This window comes from Heloderma suspectum, chromosome 5, assembly GCF_057233095.1.
Source record: "Heloderma suspectum isolate Gila_16-S chromosome 5, 16-S_ref, whole genome shotgun sequence".
NCBI lineage: Eukaryota > Metazoa > Chordata > Lepidosauria > Squamata > Helodermatidae > Heloderma > Heloderma suspectum.
The window spans coordinates 41,501,792-41,522,388 of record NC_139462.1 but is presented as its reverse complement, the minus strand read 5'-3'; the positions used below and the strand labels follow the sequence as shown (position 1 = coordinate 41,522,388).

Below are 20,597 nucleotides of genomic sequence, written 5' to 3'. Positions count from 1 at the left end.
TCAGACACATGAAAACAAATGTACAGTAAATGTAATGCATGGAAAGGTCCTTAGAATTTTGAAGAAATGTAAATGATAGAATGAAAACATATGGTAACCATCCATTTAGGAATAATTTACACGTATTTTCAAATCTATATCTCAGTTATGAATTAAAGGCTATGATCCCCAATCTTTAGATTAGTTCACATCTAACTTTGCTGAACACAGGTTTATTTATTGTATTTATATCCCATGCTCCATTCCAATTAATTATATATCCTTCAAATTACTAGTATGACCCAAGTTTATTTCCCTAATTAGAATCAGTGACTGGCAATGCCAACGTATACAAGTCTACTCAGACATAAGCCCCACTGAGTTCAATGGGACTTACTCCCAGGTAAGTGTGTATAAGATTTCATCCTGAAAGGTCCATAGCTTCTGATTCTGAACTTTCATGTACTGGAGAAAATGGACTATTTGCATAAATTGAAACAAGCTTCTTATCAGTTTCGCATGGTTGTTTTCTTCTTGATTTTGTGTGTGTGTTTTCAAATATTCTTCAGTGGGTGGGTAGTTCACACTTGATATAGAAGATGTAGGAATTTGAGGCAAGTGAGAAACAAGAGGAGTTAGAGGCACTATCATGCTGCTGGAATAATATGCTCTTCAGAGACCCAGAGTAGATCAAATACCTCAAATACAACATCAAGTGCTAAGAGTGTTGTTTGCTTAATAGTCCAGCCAAATGTAGTAGCAATGCTATCATCATAATTAACGACACTGTCTGTGGATCTTGGACCTAAAAGATTTCCAGCAGCATGAATAAGCTGTAACATTTTTAAAACATTTCTTTGTAAAGCACTACACTCATACTTCTGAAACAAAATGCCTCACACATTTTTTGCCCATTTTTTCATTTCAAACCTCAGAAAAAAAATCTGGAGGGGGGGGGACATTTTTTCCCCAAAATGTCTGTTTCCACCCCTTCTTCTGGACCTTCACAGCTCTAATTCTAACTTTTACCTTCTTCAGAGCTCTAATTCTAACTTTTATCTGCCTCACTGATGAATGCTGGTAGAGTGAAGACTGATTGAAAGCTGCTGTTATTTGGCTGGAGTGGCTAAATAGCAGGGAAAAGATATTGCTCCTCGTGCCAGCCTACTTGAAAGTGCTTATGTCTGACAACCAGCTGAGGTGTGGCACTGGTCTCTATTAATTCTGTCCAAGGTACATCAGTATTACCTGGTGTTTTGTTACTGTGAAATCATAAGTGTGTGAGAGTGTGATCTAAAAGTGTTAATTAAAAAAGTTGAACTCACCTGGTTATCATGGAAAACTGGAGAATAGGGCTCATATTCTGCCTCTTTTCTGAATCAGTTAACTACTGCTTATAAGATCTTATATACTAGAACCTTCTCACACAAACGTCTGGGGCCATGGTAGCCATGGGAAAAGCCTTTTGCATGCTGACACCCAGTAGCTTTAGCTAGCAGTGAGCTGCCCATATGCATTTGCCACCACATGCCAGATTTCCTGTTCGGCATCCCAAAAATACTATATGGATGCCAAAAGGCAAATGTTGCACATGGCAGTAAATTCACATGATCAACTCATCATGAACTAAATTGGCTGGAAACCAGCATAAGCTGACTTTTTACCTCAAGTGGTATATTGCCCGCAGGCTCTCAAACTATTGGTATGTATGTACCAGCAATACCTGACATGATTTTCATTCATGGTTGCTGCTGAGAGTATTACTTCCTGCCACTAGGGGGCCTATGTGCTTCAAATGACTTATTGGTAGTAGTAGTATTAAGCTCTGTAAAGAATTACGCTAGTAAGAACTAAACTGTTATTTTTTCAAATCATATGCCATTTTAATATTAAATTAAATTGTTAGATTTATCAACTTAATTGTTAGATAGACTATATTTTTGAACTAGAAGAAAAAGGAACTTTTTGGAAATGGGCAGGCATAACAACTGATGGGAAATGATATTAGCAGCCTCTGTTAAACCAAATGTTCATACAGCATTAAAAAGCAGATCTTCCTCGATGCAGTTTCTAATCTAAACACAGCTGTGTTAACTGCATTTTTAGTCTATTACTAAATTATTTCAGTCAATTAGAGAATTGGCTAAAATAAATAATACAAATAGTATGGTGACAATAGCCAATAAAAATAACAGTTTCTCTATTATATGGTATTAAAAAAAAGCTATTAATTCCTTAGAAAAGCATATCAGATGCATTGCCTGAGCCATAAGCCAATTTATGCCAACTACACCAACAGCATGGAAAGAAACCTGTATTTGAGACACAGGGCGTTTCAAATGCCATTTAAGTATGCATGCTGGTGGGTTCTACTTAGTCTCTTCAAGATTTCACACACATGGATTGTATCTGGCAATTATGTGTATGGTAAACGCACTACATAGGATTTTGAACAGGATACAAAGAGCTGCTTGGAATCACACAAAGGGCTTAAACTAGTTCAATGGAAATTATTTATTTTTAACCATTGACATTCCCTTATGAAATGGAGTGGAGCTGCTGCTATTTGAGTGGGGATGGGGTGGGGGGGAAGGGAGAAACAAGTCTAAAGCTTCCTTGGACTCACAGAACTAGTTTCTTGGCTATAGTCACTATGAATTTTTGAAGAGAAAAAGGCTACAACCTCCTCACATACAAACACTATCTTAGACAGTGTATACATACCAACTGAATTAGAATTATTAGATGGTGCCAAGCAACGCAGTAGCTAGTATCAAATGTTTCTAGAGATCCATTAGATCAGGGGTGGGCAACTTGTGGCCATCCAGATATTTTGGCCAAAAATTCCCATCTGCCCCAGCCATCATAGCCAATGGTGACGGATCATGGCATTGTAGACCAAAACACTGGGAAGGCCACAAGTTGCCCACCTCTACATTAGATTGTCATTTGTGTTGTTCACTACTACACACTGCTTCCAATACAGAATGCAATACATATCGCGTTGTTGCAGAGAGTGAAGGGGAAGTCCTCGAAGAGGAGGAAACTCCATATGTGCATCAGAATTCCCACAGCCACAAGTAGTAACTGGACAGAAGTGACTGTAGCTCTCTAGAGACATCCCCCCTCCGTGTGTACACTGAATGGGTGGAGGGGGACTGTCTTCTTGTTGCTTCATCCCCAATGTCTGCATGCCAATGGCCCAGCCCAGATGTCCATGCGTTTAGACAACCGCATGTAGATTCGGGGCAGGACCAGTGGACATGCAGGTGCGCAAATGTCAGGGCCAGCAAGCACTGCCCCCTCTCCATGTGTTCACTGAATGTGTGGAGGGGAATGTCCAAAGACTCCTTATGTCCCAGTAGAGGTATAAGACACGTTTACCAAAGCACGAGCATTTGGATTTGCTCTCTTGTCCAGCAGAAGTTTGGTGACACGATAGTGGCCACAGTGTGCAGCAACGTGGAGGGCAGTCAGGTAATCCAGTGTGACATCATCAACAGGAGCTTTGTGCTGCAGTAGGTGTTTGACACACTCAACGTGGTCACCTTGGGCAGCCATATGAAGAGGAGAGAGTCCATTCTGCACAAGCAAAAAGACAAATAAAACATAAAACTGTGTCAAACTCAGGTAAAAAAAGTACCATATATGGGCATACCTACTGTAGTAGAGAAATTTCCAAATCATTTTCAGACCCTACTGGAATAGTAGTCATATAGCAATTGCCTAGGAATCATCCAATATTTGCTTGGAAAGGGTACAGATCGCTTGAGTTTTTGACCATCATCATTTGGAACATGTATACAGCCTCGCCCTCTTCTGGGGAAAACAAAGAGATGCTCGCACATCCCTACTTTGGATCCAACCCATTGTCCACCATACTGCGTTAATACCATATTTTCAACAATGTAAATTGAACATGATGTCTAGTCTGATATCCTCACATGCCTTCACTGAACATGAGTGACTGCGTGTGTGTGTATTTGTGTGTGTTCGGGGGTGGCAGGAAATAGGGAATACATCCCTGCCCATAAAGAGCAACTGAAGAGTATAGAAGCAAACCACAGAATCAACAGTTCCCCTTGGTTACCTACAATGACCCAGGTTAGAACTTTTTCTCCAGGCAGGTTTTTAGTGGCCTGAGTTAAGCTGTGTGTGCGTGTGCATGCATGCGTGTGTCTGTGTCTGTCTGTCTGTCGGTATGTATGAATGTTAGCATTTATGTCTGTAACACTTAAATTATATTCACATCTTTGATTGGCTGCTTATTACATTTCATTCCTAAAACTCTGGCTTGAAATTAACCATCTGTTCTAATGTAAACTACACACCTTGGTCCTGGCAAGAAGTGGGGCACCTCGTTCCAGGAGAAGCTCTACAACCTGATCGTGTCCACTTCGTGCAGCACAGTGGAGTGGGGTCAGGCCATCCTTAGAACAAATAACAACAGGGGAATGTTAAGCATATATAAAACTCTTGTGCCTGTAAAACAGAGCCATCTACCACTTCACCAAACATGCAGCAAAATCAGCCCTTTACTAGGGTGGCACTACCCTTTACTAGGGTAGCCCTTGTGGAATGGATAATTACTTGCTACATCATCCCTCAAATCATATGGAATCTCTCTAGATGAAAACCATAGGATGAAAACCACTACTCAGGAAGAAACAGCACTGACATTACGAGAATTTATGCAATTCGCAGAACCAGCACGGAAAGCTTTTCTATGTGCTACACCTACAACTCCCAACCACCGCTGCATGGATGTGTTTCCCAGAGGCTTCCACATGGCTGCAGCTATAAGCATACCTGCATACAAGTTCAGTAGCAACAAACAAGAACTATTTTCTCTCTCTCTCTCTCTCTGGTTTTGGTACTGTAGTAATGACTTGGGGAGTAATGCCATGGGGAAATTATACACAGCAAATCCCTACAATATTTCAGATTCCTTTTGAAAGAGAGTGTAGACATTAGTCAACTCTATGCTATGGAAGTTGAGATGGGGGAACAAAGTGGGGAGGGATGGGGAGGGAAGGTCTAAAAAGGATAACATAAAATCAACAGAGGAAGAATTAATTTCCTAAAGCTGAACTGCAAGCAAGCTCTAACAAACGTTTGGCAAACGTGCTGTGACAGCACCGTCTCTCTGCAATATTATCTTCATTGCAAAAGCACATCCTGTCCCAAAGCACTTGCAAGGCTTCTCTGTTGCTGAACAGGATGGTTAGCAAAAGAGAAGTCAATGAAAGATTTAGAATACAGAGTGCGTTCTAGGTGATTCTAGACCTCAAAAGGCAAGAAATAGGGAATAAGCACAAAATGACTGCAAAACTCTAAAAGTAAAATAAACTAATACCACTGCCAAAGGAAAGTACAGAAGAAAAGCACACAAAGAGAAATACATTTATCCAAGTTATATTGGATGTTATCTTTACAGATCTGTGCAAACTCACTCATGTACTCTATAGGGTGCAGGGTGATTTACACGCTTTTAAGACCTGAAAGTGATGACAGAGAACTTAGTCACAACTAACTTAAAGCCTGTTGTTTTCAACAGGACTTTATCACAACTAAGTTGTGTCCACAGCATTTAGGATTATTGTATTACAAATGAGTAAAGGCTCTTATCTCTTTACTCCCTGGGCCATGTCCTTAAGCACTACTGGAATTCTAGGAGAATTCCCTCCACAACAACAAAAGAAATCCCTAACAGCTGAAAGTCACCTGATTGTCCCAGTTCCAACTTCTGAATTCCAGAAATACACTCAGGATGCAATCCCTAATTTTTGTGAACTGCCCAGAGAGCTTCGGCTATGTAGCAGTATAGAAATATAATAAATGTATGAATGAATGAAATTAATCCTATTGTTTCCGCCCTCAATTTTCTTAAGCTCCCGAACTCGGAGGTTTATGATCAGCCAATGCAGAGCGGGAGGTGCAGCAGGGATGATCTTCACCTCCCCATCCTCCTGCTCTGCATTTTCACTAGACAGGCGTTTTTGCTCATCTAGCTGGGGTGGTTCAAAGGGGGAGGGAACAAGGATAACTCATATCCTGGCATCTCTAGTCTCCTCCCCTCCCTGCCCACCAGAACGCCCCCTTTCCTCATTCTCTGAGGCTGAGTTCCCAACCTGGAAGAGCAGCTGGCTGCAAGAGGGAAGGGGGGGGGGCGCAGCGCTGTCTTGGACCTTGGTTCTGGGAATCTGGAATATCCTATGGCCCCTCAGATGCTATCTAAGGGTCATAGGGTTGCTCCCTCAGTGTAGCAAAAGCAGAAAAATAGGTTTACTGTACGCTCGCAGTGGTGTAGTGGAGCCAGGACTCAGGTGCAGCACCACCATGTCATCTTCCACCCTCTCAGAATTACCTGCCTCCTCTGAGCTTAGGCGCAATCCTCACAGTAGCTGGGAGAAAGGAATTTTACCAACAAAAACATATTGTTCAGTATTGTAATGCAAATATTTTGGTAGTGGCTTGGCCTTGAATTAAGACCCAGGGGCCGCGGTGGCTTAGTGGTTAAGACGTTGAACTGCAGACTGGAAGGTCGGCAGGACAGCAGTTCGAGACCCGAGTGCTGCATGACGGAGTGAGCTCCCGTCTTCAGTCCCAGCTTCTGCCGACCTAGCAGTTCGAAAGCAAGAAATTGCAAGTAGATAAATAGGCACCGCCTCGGCGGGAAAGGTAACAGCGTTCCGTGCACCTCGGTGTTCAGTCATGCCGGCCACATGACCACGGAAGCGTCTTCGGACAGCGCTGGCTCTTCGGCTTAGAAACGGGGATGAGCACCGCACCCTAGAGTCGGACACGACTGGTTGGGGACTCCTTTACCTTTACCTTTTTTTAGCTTTACAAAAGACCTAACCTTGGTGGGGATAAAACTTCTAGAACTGATTTATTGATATGGATCAATACAACTGCCTGAATTTTTGAACTCTCCTTGGGGACATAGTAATGGGAACTGTCATGACGAGTGCCTGCACTTCAAAATTACCACCACGCCACTGTAAACGTGTAGCACCAATGGCCAGGCAGGGCCATCTGTGGGACAACACAGAGAGAGCGGTAAGATCCCTGTTTTCAAAGGGAGCTCAGTACTCTTGTTGTGCCAGGGTTAACAGCTTGGCTCAAGTGCTACCATGAAGCTTCTAGCTTGGTTTGTAGTAGCACACCTTTACTGCTCAACCAGAGAATGGCTAAGATGCAGGGAAGGGCCAGACCAGGATTCATTTATTCCCCTGATTTCCTGTTTGTGTCAACAACACTAAATGTAGAAGCCACCAGACATCAGAGAAAAGCTGGATTGACTATACTGCCACCGTACAGGCTCAGGGGCATAGTTAAGCTCAATAATGTGTGTTGAAACAGCAAACCAAATAGGCAACAAGCAAACAACTTCCCTCCCTTCCCCCAACATAACTCCAAACATCGGGGGGATCCAAGGTTTTCACAATAACTCTTTTGCTCTAGCTTATTTTATTACACTGCCTATGGCAATGGATCAAGTTTGAGATTTGTAACCCAAAGGACCAGTTGGAGCTAACATGTTGTTTTTATTCATGATCAATCCTTCCAGAAGTTTAAGTCACAATGTGAATAAATGTTTGTGCTCATTTTTCTTAGCACTATAGTTCATATATTGATGATTTTATTAAAATAGTTGCAAGACTTTAAGATAAATCAAGAGTTCCCCAAACAATTTATTCTCTCTGTCCATATACCAATAACTCACTCACTTGGTTTTGATTCTGTGTCAGTCCCATCCCTTGTCATCTAATCTGCCACTTCATAAGGTGCACAAGTTCTTGTCTAGTGTCTCTTGTCCAGAGTAGCCCCTGCCCACTGTGCGTTATTTCCCTCCAACATGTTTCTTCTCCCCTGCCAGCAAACAGGACTTTGAGAGCGTTCAATGCATAAAAACTGGCTTTCCCATGGCTGCACATAGTGACTGTGGCTGCTGTGTGGCCTGAACTTTGCTTCCATCTCCCACATAGTGACTGTGGCTGCTGTGTGGCCTGAACTTTGCTTCCATTCTGGGCTTTCATCCCCAGAAGCTGCATCATACAGGCAATAAATTTAAGAATGTTTTTCTCTCCCTGCTTCAAAGCTTGTAAGTGACGCGCCTGAGAGCATCTCTACATAAGCGATTTAATGCACGCTTCCGACTGGCCACTCATAGAAGTTTGCAGGCCCATTACACGATGTTGTCAACATCCAGGGCCCTTCCTGTGCTTTTCCCAGTTTACTCCATTGTAACCCCCCCCCCGCCCCCAAATAACCAGCTTTTAAAATAAAAATAAAAATACAGTTTAATATGGGGCATTCTGCTATTTTCAGCCACTAGATGGCACTGTTTTCATTGAAAAACATAGAAAGCTCTGGGAAGACTGCCAAGAGTTTTGTCACATTCTTTGTCTAAGGAGCCAATCCTCTTTGTGCCACGGAAATGGAAGCAAAACGATCCAGGGACTCCCGGGTTTCATTTTAATGTGGAGGCGCCCTGCGAACTACGGCCAACATAAACATGTCTGGCTCTCACGCACCCCTTACACTGCATTCACAACAAGGCATAGGTGTCAAATGCCCTGTGTGACAAAATCACAATGCTTGCCATGTGGAGTCTATATTCATGTTTATATGTGTTTGCTGTGTTAAATAGAACCCAGGCAAGTTAGGGTTCAGCGTTTGGGGGCGAGTGAGTGAAGGGTGGACGGGGCTTGTGTGTGTGTGAGGAGACTGAGTTTATAAAAGGCAGGAGCAGATGGTTGGTTAGATGGGGTTTGGAGATGGAGATAGGGCCTTGGGGTTTGATGAAGCTAAATCTAGAGAGTGGGGTTGTGGAAACAGGAGTTAGAAAGGGGAGAGTAGGCAGGGTAAGGCCGAGAACTGGGTGACTTATTGTAAGATATAACATCTATTGTATTAAATAAACTTTGATTCATTTGTTTTTAAATTATAAAATTCCACGCCTTGTTCATCTTTCTGCACTATCAATAGCGTTCATCTTTCCTGGGTACTTCTCCTGGTTGGGTAAAGGGAACCAATTAGGCATACTGGGTGTCACTTTTCCCTGGTGAATTTAAGGGATAAAGCTTGTGGGACAGTGAGGACCAGTGTCCCAAAGCGAAGGCAGACAGACCTGAGGGAGGGTTATGTCATACCCTGGAATGAGACAGCTACAATATGGAAGATGGGAAGATTAGGGCTCAGCTTCAGCATGAAAACAGATGCCATTACCGGCATTACCGGTTAATTACCGGCATTAATGGTTGCCAATTATACCTCACCAAAAAAGAGGACCCAGATCTCCATAACATTTGTATGTGTATATACAGAGATACAAATTTAGAAAGAATTGCTATAATTTAAATAGAAATAAAATACATCTCACCATAGTAGGGAAGGCTGTGACCATTGGAACTGTGTGCCTGCTCAGTCTGATGTCTAGGTACTAACTGTTGATGGGCAGCTTCAAGGCCCCTGTTGCTCTCTCTCCTTTTTATTATTATTACATTTATCTCCCAACTTCTTTACTCTTGCAAGAAACCCAAGGCAGCTTACATGTTCCACTTCCTCTCCATTTTATCCTCACAACAACCCTGTGGGTAGGTTAGGCTAAGAGTCAGTGACTGTCCCAAAGTCACCCAGTGAGCTTCATGGACAAGTGGGGATTAGAACCCAGATCTCCTGAGTCCCAATCCACCACTCTAACCATTACACCACACTAGCTCTCCTTATTGTTCTTTACCTTTAAACTGAGTTTTTAAAACTAGACAGCCCTTCAAACAGAGGACACCTTCAAATAGACGACTGACTCTGAGAGCCTTTCACACAGAGGACTGTGTAACAATACATGGCCTCCCTACTATCAAAACCTGTCCAAGTCTTGATTAAGCCCCAATACTACGCACCCCTATGCAAGGGAAATTAAAAGAATATGTAAAAACTGGAATCTCTTCTAATAGCTGTACCCAGATTCAACTTCTCTGACCAATTTGTAGCTAAGTAAGTTGCTCTACAGCCCAGTGAATTATGCTGCCAGCTGTAGGCCTCAACTGACAGAGACAATTCCTGCCAAGATTCCAGTCAGCTGGATAGCTTGGTCCTATTTTCTGTCTATAGTCAGGAAGGAGAGCAACCAGAGTACTGTGACAAATCCCTGGGGTTTGGTAGACTTTATATACAGCAGCCGGCCCTGTTAATCAGTTTAGCAATTGTCAGCTGTTCCCCAAGAAACAAGTGTTTTGCGCCTAGAAGTGCAGAGCCCAAGGAAGATGGAACTCCAGAGAGTTCCCCAGTTTCTCAGTATGCATACCATCAAAAGCAACTTCTGATGGAGCTATAGTTCTTTTTCTTTCAGGTTATTAGTAACATTCAGGGGTTTGATGTTCCATTGAAATCACTATATCTATCTGTCTGTCCATCTATCTATATCAGGGAAGTCTCTTATGAAAGTACTTGTTTTGAATGTATTAATTTAGTTTGATAATTATACTTTTGCCTAGCCTGTTAAAATAATTAAGCCTTTGCTTGAGTATAGGGAAGCATGCAGCACTGCCAGTCTGCTTACACTATTGATGTACCAGTAGAGTAAGTGATTTCTAGTGGTATGCCAATAATATAAGCTGGCACGGTGAATTTTCCAGGGAAGCCCAGCTGGTCCAACTGACAAATGCCCTTGGGGCAGTTTACAATCATAAAAACCAGAACAGTAAAATAACAGCCAAAAAATAAATATCAACAATATAAATATCAAAATATTAAAACGTTACAAATATTGAAGAGTCAGCAGTAAAGTTAATAATCAGAGCAATAGATTAGAAATTAAATGCCTGTTGGAAGAGAAAGGTCTTAACCTGGTGTTTAAATGTGTACAGTGAAGATGCCAGAAGGGTTTTCCATGGGTAGGAGATTCCACAGAAGGCTCTTTCCCTGGTAGCTACCCGTCACACAAGTGGGCAGCAGCACCCAGAGAAGAGCATACAGAAGACAGCAGGAACGTATGGGAGAAGGCGCTCCTTCAGGGCCAAATCATGTAGGACCAGGGCGAAACTAAATGTTCTTATAATCATGCATAGTTGAGCTATGCTTGATTAATTTACTCAGCCCCAATTCGGATCAGGATTATGGCATTTCTGAGAGGGGTTTTTTAAGCTCCCTCCCATTTTTGTCTTGATATCCCAGTCCCAGCCCCACGACGGAGGGGGCTGGGGGGGGGTTAAAAAAAGAAAAAAATGGCTTCATTGATTCTAATGGAGGCTTTTTTTCTTTTGTTTAACCCACCTGCGTGTGCATGGGTGTGTGTGTGTGGTAATTTCAGGGAGTGAGGGAGAAGGTTAAACCCAACCTTCTGAGATGGCTACAGTCCAGATCTAAATCAGGGACACACAAGCTTACTCTGGAGTAAATAAACCAATCATGCATAGCTCAGCTCAGCTATGCATGATTCCAAGAACATTTGATTTGTCCCTGGTCCTAAGTAGTTAAGGGTTATAAGGGTCAGTACCAACACTGACTCAGACACCATCTTCATTTTCTCCTATTTATTGTTTCTCCTTAACAGCAGAAAGGCAGTGGCTAAGGGTCTGCCCATAGAAAATAAAGAGAAATACATAAGGAGAAATGCCACAATGTGTTTAAATTTAACCTGCTCACAGGCTAAGTTCCTCTTTCTGAGCCTTCTGGCCAAACCATGTGTTATTTAAATATTTAATTATTTATTTGAAGTATTTTTAACCCACCTTTCATCCTAGTATATCAAGGCGCTATACATGAGGCATTAAACCCTAAGTAGGTCACAATATAATACGATAAAGCCATAGAGCAACATCAAAATAAACAGAATCAGAAGCATAAAAACATAAACCAGCATGACCCTTTAAAGTACAAGGGCAAATAAGTAAGTGTTAATCTTCTGGCAGAAGGATAGCAGCATCAGCACCAAGTTGCGCTTCAATGGGAAGGGCATTCCAGAGGCGGGGTGCCACCACAGAAGTCCCTCGGCCTAGTTCCTATACAACAAGCTTATCCTGGCACAGGAACTCAAAGAAGAGCCTCTTCTGAAGATATTAAGACACAGGCAGGTTGGTATAAGGAGAGACAGTCCTTCAGGTGTCTGGCTCCTAACCATTTAACCCCACAAAGGGAAAAAGCTGCTGCGTGTCTGTGATTAGAAGTGGTAGTAACATTAGGTGGTAAATGCCCTCTCCAGAAACAGCTTTCCTCTCTCAAAGATGGGCTGTCAGACTACAGTTGCACATGTTTTCATGTAATGTGCTGTTTAGCCCTCTGAGTCCATTCTAGCAGGTAGATGTGCTGTGTGACACCAAAGGAGGTGGAGGCAGTTTTTCCAGCTGCTAAGACTGGATTATTTTATTTTTATTTATTTTATTTATTTCATTTCTATTCCGCCCAATAGCCGAAGCTCTCAATTATGGATTGTCAAATAACTGGGAAATGAAGGAGCTTTTCTATTCACTGCTCCAGATGACAAATGTTGAACCTAGACTCACTCAAGAGGAGACTGGCACTGCAACATACAGTCAGGGCCAGAAATATTGGAACAAGGATAACTATTTTGGCAGTTGGCCTCTGTACACCACCACATCGAAGTTGAAAGGAAACACACCCAGATGGGAGCGAAGTCAGGACTTGCAGCTGTAATTCAAGGGGTTTGACAAAAGTGGGGCACTAACCATTCGGGAAGGTCAGTGGCATACACACACACCCATCGTTGGTGGCTCATAAGTAATGGAACAAACCAACATCATTTCAGACTTAAGGATCGCCTTTAATACCTGGATGAAAATCCTTTGCAGTCAATGACTGCCTGAAGTCTGGAACCCATGGACATGACCAAATGCTGAGTTTCCTCCCTCGAGATGCTTTGCCAGGCCTTGACTGCAGCTGCCTTCAGCTGCTGCTTATTTGTGGGTCTTTCTGCCTTCAATCTTGTCTTCAGTAAGTGGAAAGCAAAGCATGCTCTATTGGGTTGAGATCAGGTGACTGACTTGGCCATTGAAGAACATCCCACTTCTTTGCCTTGAGAAACACTTGGGTAGCTTTTGCTGTATGTTTTGGGTCATGATCCATCTGCAATATGAAGTGGTGTCCTATCAGTTTGGCAGCATTCAGCTGAATCTGAGCAAAATGTATAGCCCTATATACTTCAGAATTCATCCTGCTGCTTTTATCAGCAGTCAGGTCATCAATAAACACCAGTGACCTGGCTCCATTGGCAGCCATACATGCCCATGCCATAACACTGCCTCCACCATGTTTGACAGATGATTTGGTATGCTTTGGATCACAGAATCATAGAATAGTAGGGTTGGAAGGGGCCTACAAGGCCATTGAGTCCAACCCCCTGCTCAATGCAGGAACCCAAGTCAGAGCATCCCTGACAGATGGCTGTCCAGGCTGGTCTTGAACGCCTCCAGTGTGGGAGAGCCCACCACCTCCCTAGGTCATGGGTTCCATTGTCGTATTGCTCTAACAGTCAGGAAGTTTTTCTTGATGTTCAGCCAGAATTTGGCTTCCTGTAACTTGAGCCCATTATTCCGTGTCCTGCACTCTGGGATGATCAAGAAGACATCTTGGCCTTCTTCTCTGTGACAACCTTTCAAGTACTTGAAGAGTGCTATCATATCTCCCCTCAGTCTTCTCTTCTCAAGGCTAAACATGCCCAGTTCTTTCAGTCTCTCTTAATAGGGCTTTGTTTCCAGTCCTCTGATCATCTTTGTTGCCCTCCTCTGAACCCTCTCCAGTTTGTCTGCATCCTTCTTCAAGTGTGGTGCCCAGAACTGGACACAGTACTCCAGATGAAGCCTAACCAGTGCTGAGTAGAGGGGAACTAGTACTTCCCAGGATTTGGGAGCTATGCTTCTATTAATGCAGCCCAAAATAGCATTTGCCTTTTTTGCAGCCACATCACATTGTTGGCTCATATTCAGCTTGTGATGGACAACAATTCCAAGATCTTTCTTGCTTGTAGTGTTGTTGAGCCATGTATCCCCCATCTTGTGACTGTGCATTTGGTTTCTTTTTCCTAGGTGCAGAACTTGGCATTTATCCCTATTAAATGTCATTCTTTTGTCTTCTGCCCAGTGCTCCAGTCTATCCAGATCACTTTGAATTTTGTTTCTGTCTTCCAAAGTATTAGCTATCCCGCCCAATTTTGTGTCATCTGCAAATCTGATCAGCATTCCCTGCACCTCCTCCTCCAAGTCATTAATAAAAATGTTGAAGAGCACTAGGCCCAGGACTGAGCTCTGTGGTACCCCGCTCGTTACCTCTCCCCAGTTTGAGAAGATTCCATCGATAAGCACTCTTTGAGTCCGATTCTGTAGCCAACTGTGGATCCACCGGATCGTTGCTTCATCTAGCCCACTTTGAGCTAGTTTGCTCATCAGGATATCATGGGGCACTTTGTCGGAAGCTTTGCTGAAGTCACGGTATATGATGTCTACAGCATTCTCATGGTCTACAAGGGAGGTTACTTGATCAAAAAATGAGATCAGATTTGTCTGGCAGGACTTGTTTTTGACAAATCCATGTTGGCTTCGAGTAATCACGGCATTGTTTTCAAGGTGCTTCCAGATGGATTGTTTTATCATTTGCTCCAGAATTTTCCCAGGGATTGATGTCAGACTGACTGGTCTGTAGTTCCCAGGTTCCTCCTTTTTACCCTGTTTGAAGATAGGGACAACATTAGCTCTCCTCCAGTCATCTGGCACTTCCCCTGTCCTCCATGATTTCTCAAAGAGAATAGACAGAGGTTCTGAGAGTTCTTCTGCCAGTTCCTTTATTACTCTAGGATGCAATTCATCTGGCCCTGGAGATTTGAACTCATTCAAAGTAATTAGGTGTTCCTTGACCATATGCCTATTGATCTCAAGCTGCAATCCTGCCCCTTCAGCCTGCACTTCGCCTTTGCCAGGGGGGTCATAGACTCTTTTGGGAGAAGACTGAGCCAAAGTAGGAATTGAGCACTTCTGCCTTTTCTTTGTCATCTGTTATCGATTTGCCATCCGTATTTAATAGCTGAGCAACCATTTCTTTCCTCTGCCTTTTACTATGCACGTAGCTGAAGAAAGCCTTTTTGTTGTTTTTAGCATCCCTCGCTAACCTCAGCTCGTTCTCAGCTTTAGCCTTCCTGACACCATCCCTGCAATTCTGTGCTACCTGCCTGTACTCTTCCTTTGTTACTTGGCCTTCTTTCCACTTCCTATATGTGTCCTTTTTTGTTTTCAGGTCATCCCTAAGCTTTTTGTGAAGCCACATTGGCTTCTTCTGTTGCCTTCCACCTTTTCTTCTTTTTGGAATTGTTTGTGATTGTGCCTTGAGAATTTCCTTTTTTAAAAGCTCCCACCCATCTTGGACTCCTTTTCCCGTTAGCATCGCTTGCCATGAGACCTTACTGATCATTGTTCTGAGTTTATTAAAATCAGCTTTCCTAAAATCCAGGGTACGCGTTTGACTACACTCGACTTTTGCTTCCCTTAGAACCAAGAACTCAAGTGCAACATGGTCGCTTTCCCCCAGAGTTCCTGTAACTGCTACTTTATCCACTAAGTCATCTCTGTTGGTTAGGATCAAGTCAAGGATAGCCGATCCTCTAGTTCCTTCCTCTACTTTCTGTAGGAGGAAGTTATCCATCACACAAGTCAGGAATTTCCTGGAGGGGCCATGTTTTGCAGAATTTGTCTCCCAACAAATATCGGGGAAATTGAAGTCCCCCATTACTACTACATCATGCTTCCTTAAAACATTGGCTATTTGCTTTTCAAAAGTTTCATCCTCGTCTTCTCCTTGGTTGGGTGGCCGGTAGTAGACTCCGACCACCAGGTTCCTTTTATTCTTTGCTCCATTTATTTTGATCCAGATGCTCTCGATGGGGTTACCAAGCTCATCCTCCTGTATTTCTGTGCAGAGATATGTATTTTTCACATACAGTGCAACCCCACCTCCCTTTCTGTTCCTCCTGTTCTTTTTGAACAAGTTATATCCTTCAATTGCTGTATTCCAGTCATGAGAGTCATCCCACCAAGTCTCAGTTATACCTATCAAGTCATAATTTCCCTCTTGTATTAAGAGTTCAAGTTCGTTCTGTTTGTTTCCCATACTCTGGGCATTAGTATATAGACATCGAAGACCATGTGCTTCATAGTCTGGCTTTCTTCTTACATGTGTCTGAAGACTATTATTGGGTGCTATCAGAGCTGTTCTCTTCGTTGCAGTGCATGCGCCTACGTCCATTGTTACCCCCAACATTACATCTCCCTTCCCCGTAGGATTCAGTTTAAAGCCCTCCTGATGAAGTTCTTCATGCTGTGGCCAAACACATTCTTCCCATCCTTTGTGAGGTGCAACCCGTCCCTTCCTAACAGCCCATCTTCCAGGAAGTATAGCCCGTGGTCCCAGAATCCAAATCTCTCTCATCGGCACCACCTTCGTAGCCAGTCATTCACCCAGAGTATTTTTCGTTCCCTTTCTATCCCTCTTCTAACTACTGGAAGGATGGATGAGAAAACTATCTGGGCCCCAAAGTTCTTGAGTTTCCTTCCCAAAGCTTCAAAGTCTGACGTGATTTCTTCATAGCTTCGCTTGGCAGTATCATTTGTTCCACATGGGTGAGAAGAAAGGGATACCTGTCAGTGGGCTTTATGAGTGCAGGCAACCTTTCAGTCACGTCTCTAATTCGTCCTCCCAGGAGACAACATACCTGGCGAGTCCATGGGTCTTCGCGACATACTTGGGTCTCGATCCCATGCAGCAAGGTGTCTCCCACTACTACCACTCTTCTCTTCTTCTTCTTGTAGGCCTGGGTTTCATCACCTCTGTTTGACTGACCTTCAGCCTCTTGTTCACTCTCATGTAGGTTCCTCTGTGATTCTTCCTCTGCAGGCTGTCCTCCAGTCTCATCCACAAGTACCTGGAATCGGTTCCACAGCTCCACTGCTTCCACTGGTGCAGAGTGGCATCTAGTTCTTCTTCTCCTAACTGTCACCCTTTTCCAAGGAGTATCCTCTACTCCATTTTTCTTCACCTCAGCATTTCCCACTGCCTCATCTTGCTGTTGCTCTTCAAGCTTCTGGTCTTCCCTTTGCTGCTGTAGTTTCCCCATTCTGTCCAAGAACTCTTTGTGTTCTCTTATTCTCCAGAGGGTCGACAGTCGCCGCTCCAGTCCACTTACTTTTTCTTCCAGCAGCGTGGTCAACTTGCACTTGTTGCAGGTGTAGGCCATTTTGTTCTCAGGCAAGAAAACAAACATTGCACACACCTTGCAGGTCACCACCACTGGAGAGTCTTGTCCTTCCATAGCCTCTTTTCCCTTTTTGTGTCTAGCTTTGTGATTGTTCTGGACTAGCCTGTGCCTGTTCCTCTACCCAGTAGAGGTTAAAAGCAGAGTCCCACTTGTGTGAAAGTGTGTGTTACAAGACAAATAAATGGAAAAAAGTTAGTTATAAAATAAAAAAATGAAAAAAAAATGTTAGGGGCCTCCCCCTTGACCTCCCCTGCCGAACTCCCCTGGCCAACTCCTGTTTGCGCCCCCTGCTCGCTCACTCTGGTCGCTCACTCTCTGGGAGCTTGCTTGCTTCTGTAGTCCCTGGACCAGCTGGAGCAGCTTGCTCTGCTCTGCTCTGCTCAGCTGGGAGGCAGGAAACAGACTGAAGCTTCCCGCCCAGTCAGCTGCTGGGAGTACTCAGGCCACAGACCCCCAATTCAGTTGGAGCTCTCAGAAGCACCTGGTGAGCTCACAGCCAATCAGAAGGATAAAGGGCAGCCCCCTGGGCTTCCTGCAGCCCACTTACCTCTTAGCCTCTGTCTCCTTTGTCTCCTTTGTCTCTTCAACCACTGCAACTCCCCTGGCCAACTCCTGTTTGCTCCCCCTGTTTGCTCGCTCTGGTCGCTCGCTCTCTGGGAGCTTGCTTGCTTCTGTAGTCCCTGGACCAGCTGGAGCAGTTTGCTCTGCTCTGCTCTGCTCAGCTGGGAGGCGGGAAACAGACTGAAGCTTCCCGCCCACTCAGCTGCTGGGAGTACTCAGGCCACACACACCCAATTCAGTTGGAGCCAATTCAGTTGGATCATGAGCTGTTCCTTTCCTTCTCCATACTTTTCTCTTCCCATCATTCTGGTACAAGTTAATCTTGGTTTCATCAGTCCAAAGAATCTTATTCCAGAACTGGGCAGGACTTTTTAGGTGTTTGCTGGCAAAGGCTAATCTGGCCTGTCTGTTCTTGAGCGTTACCAGTGGTTTGCACCTTGTTGTGAAGCCTCTGTATTTACATTCATAAAGCTGTCTCTTGACTGTAGATGTTGACAATGAAATGCCTACCTCCGCAAGAGCGTTCTTGACCTGGCTAGATGTTGTGAAAGGGTTCCTCTTCACCATGAGCAGAATTCTGCAGTCATCCACTTTAGTTGTCTTCTGTGGTATTCCAGGCCTTTTGCTGTTGCTGAGCTTGCCAGTTAATTCCTTGTTTTTCAGGATGTTCCAAACTGTTGTGTTGGCCACTCCCACTGTTTTTGCTATCTCTCTGATGGGTTTATTTTGTTTCCTCAGCCTAATGATGGCCTCCTTCACTTGCATGGACACCTCTGTGGACCTCATGTAGGGAGTTCCAGTGAACAGCTACCAAATGCAAATGTAACACTCAGAACCACCTCCAGGCCTTTTATCTGCTTGATTGGTCATGGGGTACCCAGGAAACAGGCCACACCTGGCCATGCAGCTGCTTGTCAGCCATCCATTCCATTACTTATGAGCCACCAACAATGGGGGGGGGTGTATGCCACTGGCTGTACTTCCTGAATGGTTAGTGCCCCACTTTTGTCAAACCCCTTGCATTACAGCTGAAAGTCCTGACTTTGCTCCCATCTGGATGTGTTTCCTTTCAACTTCAATGTGGTGGTGTACAGAGGCCAACTGCCAAAACAGTTATCCTTGTTCCAATATTTCTGGCCCTGACTGTAATGTGGATTCATCAGAGACAACAGAATTCTCCATGATAACTAAGAAATGTCATATCTTTCAAATCTGTTTTTTGATTACCCTGCTTACAAAACATAGAAAGCAAAGGTAAAAGAAAAGGACATAAATGGAATAACAGCTTGACACAAAGACATCACACACTGGCGTGACGCTGACAAACAAAAGCAAAGGTTTGGAATCTCTCATAGTGAAAGTGCACAAAGCTGTCACCAGAGTGTTCTTGAGAATGACCATAAAAATTGTGCTGAATCTGTGCAAACTAGGATGCTAGTGCTTTGGGATATTCTCTAGATTCTATGTCAATATCTGTGTACTGGGCTGGAAGCTTTGAGTGACACTACCAGCTGGCAGGGGTGGTAAGCCAAACAATGAAAGTCTTTTAAAATTAGATTATTTGTGAGAGACTGGAGGTGGTCCTGTACAGATCATGTGGTCCAGGACAGTACTTTGATCCAGCTGATTTAGCAATGTTACAAGTTCAGAAGAAGATACAAAACAATTCATAAGGAAAGTAAAATGTGACTTGTAGAATCACAATGGGCTTTCATGCTTGGATGGAATAGATGCCTGAACTGAGCTTTTAAATACTTATGTCTGTACCCATGTCCCAGAACTAAAGCTGCATGAATCAGAAAGGGCACTTGCTTGCTACCGCCTACTTTCTATGCATAAATGAGTCCTTTTTTGCACTACGCAACTATCTGCTTGGTGTTTTTCTACACCAGTACTGCAAATCTGTCATTTGCAACAGAGCATCCAATTCTGCAAATAAACAGCATATGGAACATCTGAAGCTGCCTTAGACGAAGTAAGACCACTGATCCATCTAGCCCAGTACTATCTATTCGAACTGGTATTAGCTTGCCATAGCCACAGGCCCTTTTGCAGCCCTGGCACTTCAGATCTTTTCTTTTAAAAAAATAAATCTGAAAATCTGTTTATATTTCATGTTGTATACAAAGGCAAAATAAATTAGCTGTGTCGACCTCAGAGGTAGGGCTGGGAGAGATTCCTGCCTGAAACCCTGGACATCTGCAGCCAGTCAGTGTAGACCAGCCTTCCCTAACCTGGTACCCTCCACATGTGTTGGACTACAACTCCTAGCATCCCCAGCTAGCATGGCTGTCTGCATGATGCTGTGAGCTGAAGTCCAACACCTCTGGAGGGCACCAGGTTGGGGAAGGGTGGTGTAGACAATATGACCTAGATGACCAATGTTCTGACTCAGTATAAGGAAGCTTCTTATGTTCCTGCGTTCCAAACGTCTGTGTACACTGCTGCATTGCGTACATTTTTGAGATGCTATTGAAGCAAAGTGGCAATTGCCCAGCTGGTTTTACTTTGGTTTCGTTATATGCTGCATTGTTTTTATGCTGGTTTTATCCTAATTTTATTATTTGCTGCTTTACTATCATTTTTCTAATGTTATTTTGCATCTCATGTCTTCAAGCTTAGTACTCTGCCCAGAGACCTTCAGTTATCGCCCAGTCTAAAAAAAATGTACTAAATTAATTAACTAACTAACTGAGAATGTTGAGTACCTGGCTTGGGTCCAAAATTTGTGCTCTGTGAACAGAAAAGGGCTCAGTTCATGGAAGGAGCTTCCATTAATGAATTGAGAATTGTG

At 43.6% G+C, this 20,597-nt stretch overlaps 1 protein-coding gene across 1 annotated transcript in view; it reads right to left on the bottom strand.

The window, feature by feature from the left end:
- Positions 1-20,597, bottom strand: part of ANK2 (ankyrin 2) — a 208,070-nt gene that overhangs the window by 120,561 nt on the left and 66,912 nt on the right. Inside the window, exons 10-11 of the mRNA XM_084859756.1 lie at positions 4,311-4,409; positions 3,364-3,561 (exon numbers count right to left, since the gene is read on the bottom strand). Of these exons, the coding sequence (XP_084715882.1) occupies positions 3,364-3,561; positions 4,311-4,409 (297 nt within the window). The remainder of the gene's footprint in view (positions 1-3,363; positions 3,562-4,310; positions 4,410-20,597) is intronic.